This window comes from Morone saxatilis, unplaced genomic scaffold, assembly GCF_004916995.1.
Source record: "Morone saxatilis isolate NCDOM2014 unplaced genomic scaffold, NCSU_SB_2.0 Contig14, whole genome shotgun sequence".
NCBI classification, from domain to species: domain Eukaryota; kingdom Metazoa; phylum Chordata; class Actinopteri; family Moronidae; genus Morone; species Morone saxatilis.
This window is the reverse complement of record NW_023339696.1, coordinates 761475-765542: the sequence shown is the minus strand read 5'-3', so window position 1 is coordinate 765542 and position 4068 is coordinate 761475. Positions and strand designations below refer to the sequence as shown.

At 42.0% G+C, this 4068-nt stretch overlaps 3 protein-coding genes across 3 annotated transcripts in view; 1 reads left to right on the top strand and 2 right to left on the bottom strand.

Moving 5' to 3' along the window:
• zgc:158403 (tetratricopeptide repeat protein 39A) overlaps positions 1 to 4068 on the bottom strand; it is a gene marked incomplete at its 5' end in the record, with an annotated part of 767589 nt that overhangs the window by 426127 nt on the left and 337394 nt on the right.
• The window catches only part of LOC118322503 (putative oxidoreductase GLYR1), a gene marked incomplete at its 5' end in the record, with an annotated part of 45276 nt that overhangs the window by 27038 nt on the left and 14170 nt on the right, over positions 1 to 4068 (bottom strand).
• ppl (periplakin) overlaps positions 1 to 4068 on the top strand; it is a 21838-nt gene that overhangs the window by 9397 nt on the left and 8373 nt on the right. Inside the window, exons 7-13 of the mRNA XM_035654178.1 lie at positions 193 to 354; positions 447 to 554; positions 787 to 882; positions 987 to 1109; positions 1198 to 1344; positions 3521 to 3672; positions 3789 to 3898. Of these exons, the coding sequence (XP_035510071.1) occupies positions 193 to 354; positions 447 to 554; positions 787 to 882; positions 987 to 1109; positions 1198 to 1344; positions 3521 to 3672; positions 3789 to 3898 (898 nt within the window). The remainder of the gene's footprint in view (positions 1 to 192; positions 355 to 446; positions 555 to 786; positions 883 to 986; positions 1110 to 1197; positions 1345 to 3520; positions 3673 to 3788; positions 3899 to 4068) is intronic.

Below are 4068 nucleotides of genomic sequence, written 5' to 3'. Positions count from 1 at the left end.
TTGGAGGCTTCAAGATAGTTGATACCTGAGTCTCATTCCCAGTGTCAGTATTTGCCAACCTTGTGTTGTTAAATATTTACATAAAAATATACCTTTTTCCAATTCATTTTGTTAGCTTAGACCACTAGCTTCCAGGGCATCCAAATCAATAATGTTTGAAAACCAACTGGTTGTTTCATTCCTGTTGGTTAGGCCAATTCCAGCGCTCGTCAGCGCAACCTGCTGAGCCTGCGGGACTATATGCAGCGCTGCACTAATGAGCTGTACTGGATGGACCAGCAGGCCGAGGAGAGGATCAACTATGACTGGAGCGACACCAACCTGGACTACCCTGCCCGCCAGAGGCAGTATGAGGTAGCTGAAGAAAACACACGCATACATGGAAACTACCAAGTAAATAGAATCTGATCCCCAGTTTACTCAGTACATCTGTCTTGCCCCAACAGAACTTCATCAGTAAATGTCTGGAGTCCAAGGAGGCCACCGTCACCAAACTGAATGACGATGGAGAGAAGCTGATTGCTACTGACCATCCAGGGAAGAATGTTATTGAGGTATAGCATCATCCATGTACTCCATTCAGATGAATTCTTACTTTTTTTCTTGCTGCATGTGTACCTGGGCTTCGAAAACCATATTGACTCTTCTGGGGTTCCCCAGGGATCTGTCCTAGAGCCTATTTTTTTCTCCCCTCTTGAAATTATCATTCAATTAAAACTTTTTCTCCCATTCTGTTCTCACAAATGTGCTTTAAATATAAAACATACATACATTGTTGTTTGTCAGGCTCATATGGAGGCAGTCCACGCTGACTGGAAGGAGTACCTGAACCTGCTGATCTGTGAGGAAAACCACCTCAAACACATGGATGAGTACCACAAGGTTAGACCCAGAGAACAGATAAGCGCTCACAAAGATTTATACTGGATATTCAAACATTCAAACAGGTAAAGCTCATCAGTGTCAATATCTGTGTGTGTGTCCAGTACCACAAGGAGGCGCGTGACACTCAGGACCTGCTGAAGCGGCTGGATACAGAGCTCAACCAGAAGTACAACCCAGAGTTCAAAGATGTGTATCAGATGGAGGCTCTGATCAGGGAGATTGATGTGAGCATTTCTTTATCTGAATGTCTCCAACTGTCAGTACCTCTGAATCCTTCTATAACACTGGAAAATATCTTCCCTGTGTGTGTAGGACCAAGCCAAGGCTATGGACCACTTTGATGAACGGGTCAAGGCTCTTCAGAAGCGAAGCATGCAGGTTATGCCTCTGAAGTACCGCCGGGAAACCCCCCAGAAGCTGCTGCCCATTGAGGCTCTTTGTGAATTTGACACAGATGAGGTATGTAGTGCGTTCTTGAAGGCTAATATTTTGGAGTGTAGGTGCCATAATATGGCATTTGTTGCACATTTTTAAAAGGGAGAAACAAAAAAATCAGAGCCAAGAGAGATGGTTGAGTCTCATTCCTAGGTCGTCAAATACAGATGCTTTGGGACCCTGGGAATGAGACTCAATAATTAACTATCTTCAAGCCTCCAACCTTTCTGGCTCTGACTGGTTGTTTTCGTCCAAACCCGGTGAATTCTTGCAAATGCCATTTGGAGCACTAGAACAAGCCACGAACCTGATTTTTTTTCCTGTACTACTGTCAGGAAACAGTGAAAATTTCTGCCATAATGACAAAAACTTACCTGCTGCAGCTTTAACAAACTACCTACTGCAGCTTTAACTATTCAAATGTCCCAGTAAGCTATGACAGTGTGACAGTGAGCCAGCACATTAATGTAATTTTTTACACCTGAGCTTTTACATGACAAGCTGTCACATGTCAAAATGTATGCAGGGAAAAAGACCAAGTATTAAGTTAATTCTAGTTGGAAGAACTCATAATGAAGAATGATAATAACAGCAAAAACAGGAAGGAGCATGATATGCATTATTGTCATCACTGATATTTAATGCGAGGCAAAGGTTGCACCCATGCAGTATTTAGGCTTCATCATGCTACACAGCAAAGCAACACCCAACCCCAACCCTAACAACTTCTCTTATATATAAATTAGTGGGGCAAATCCCCCAGATGTTGTATTGCTCAGCAGATAAACTACGGCTGAACACATGTTGACTGTGATGAATTTTTCTATTGTACAACCATTTCAGTATGGCATTCCTCTTCGGAAACTTTTTGCTAACTGTCTTATTTCCTTCGTCTTTATCATCTGATTGTCTTTCTGTGTTGCAGTGACCCCGTTTCAACTCAGAACACTTATCTCTACTTTATGTTATTTTGTCTCTGTCACTGGCTGTCAGTGCTCTAATCCCAGAATGTTTCCTGCTATCAGAGTGCATGAATAAGCATTCTCCCTTTGCTTTCCCTTTTCTAAATACTTACTGTAACTTAAGGGTTTTGTTTAATGTATTCAAATCCTTTCAAAAGAGAGCCCAGGCTGAGACTCTGAGGGTGTCATTTAATACCCCCGGGGATCAGAGCACAGGGGATTTGAAGAAGTCTGTACTTTGACTAAAGAGCATACAGAGCTCTTCAGCTTAAGCTCCTTGTGTATAGGTTGTCTCCTGACCTCAGGTTTTTTAATGAAATAAAATTAAAGTTACCAATAATAATTGTATTTCCTTCCATCAGTAAGATTCTTTAGCATTTTACGTAATAATTTTTTTATTAATCGTTTTTTATTGCCAATGTGTGAACTGGTTGTCACGTATCTTAAAATGGGACTTTCTCAGTTTCCGCCGTTAGGCATAGGGGTCAGATTTAGCTCAAAATGAAATCTGGTGACGTCCACAAACAACCAACGTAAATTAAAAAAACAAAGCTAACATTACTGCAAAGCTTGTGAAATATATTTGTGATATTGTGGCTTTAGCTAGCTAATATTTGCATTCTTGCTAAATCGGACGAATTGCTAGCTTGCAAATAGAAATACTGTGACTCCTGAGGCTGATCTGGCTGGCAGGTTACTTTGCAGGCTGGCGTTGCGGATTGACTGGCACCAGTGGCTGGTTTGCAGGTGTCTGGCTAACCTTAGCTGTCTTGCCTGCTAATGGTATAAAAAATATTTGAGTAGACATGTTAGTTGGCTAATGTTAGCTTGAAAAATTACTTAACGTGATCCATGATACCAATTTATGTATTATGATAAACCGTTTTGATTTTAGCAAACAATTAATTATGTAACGGTACAAAGCTAGCGATTGCGTTCTTCTAGCCTAGTCTACTAGACTGCTGTTCATTTAACGGCCACTGGTGTCACTATTAACAACAGTATTCTGAAAGTTACATATAGAACCTTTAAATTATGAACTCATAACTGAATTTTTAAATGGATTTGTAACATTTAAGATACAACAAAATAACCAAAAAGTAACACTTGAAAGCCTCTTTAATTCATATGAAAGCTGTGTGATTGACGTGTCTTGAATGTGATTGTTTGAGATTAAACAATTTAAAAATGTGTGGTCCAGTAGCAGATGACAGATTGTAGTTATTGGACATCTACAGGGGCAGATTTTGCGCGGGGAGAGGTACACTCTGCTACGGAACAATGGGACCAAATGGGATGTGAAAGATGCAGCTGGACATAAAATCACTGCCCCGGCCGTCTGCTTCATGATCCCCCCCACTGACCCTGAGGCAGTAGCCATCTCTGACAAGTGAGTGTGTACGAACCTGTGTATCCATATGTGTGCATAGAAACAACATTCACAAGATGAAAAGTGTATCCTCTTCCAGTGCAGTTGTAATGGTTTGCTGTATTTTGTGCTTGCAGCCTGGCCAGCCAGCAAAAAGCCATCAAGCAGAAGATGGCAAGCAGCAAGGGAACTCTACTGAAACGCTTCGATGAGCTGAAGAAGGAGAGTGGGACTGGCACAGCTACAGGTACAGGACACATCCAATTGTGCTGTATTTCAGCATATTACATTGCACCTCCCAAAGGAGGTGTTCCTGGCACGTCCAGCTGGGAGGAGGCCACGGGGCAGACCAAGGACCAGGTGGAGAGATTATATCTCAACACTGGCCTGGGAACGCCTCGGGATCCCCCAGTCAGA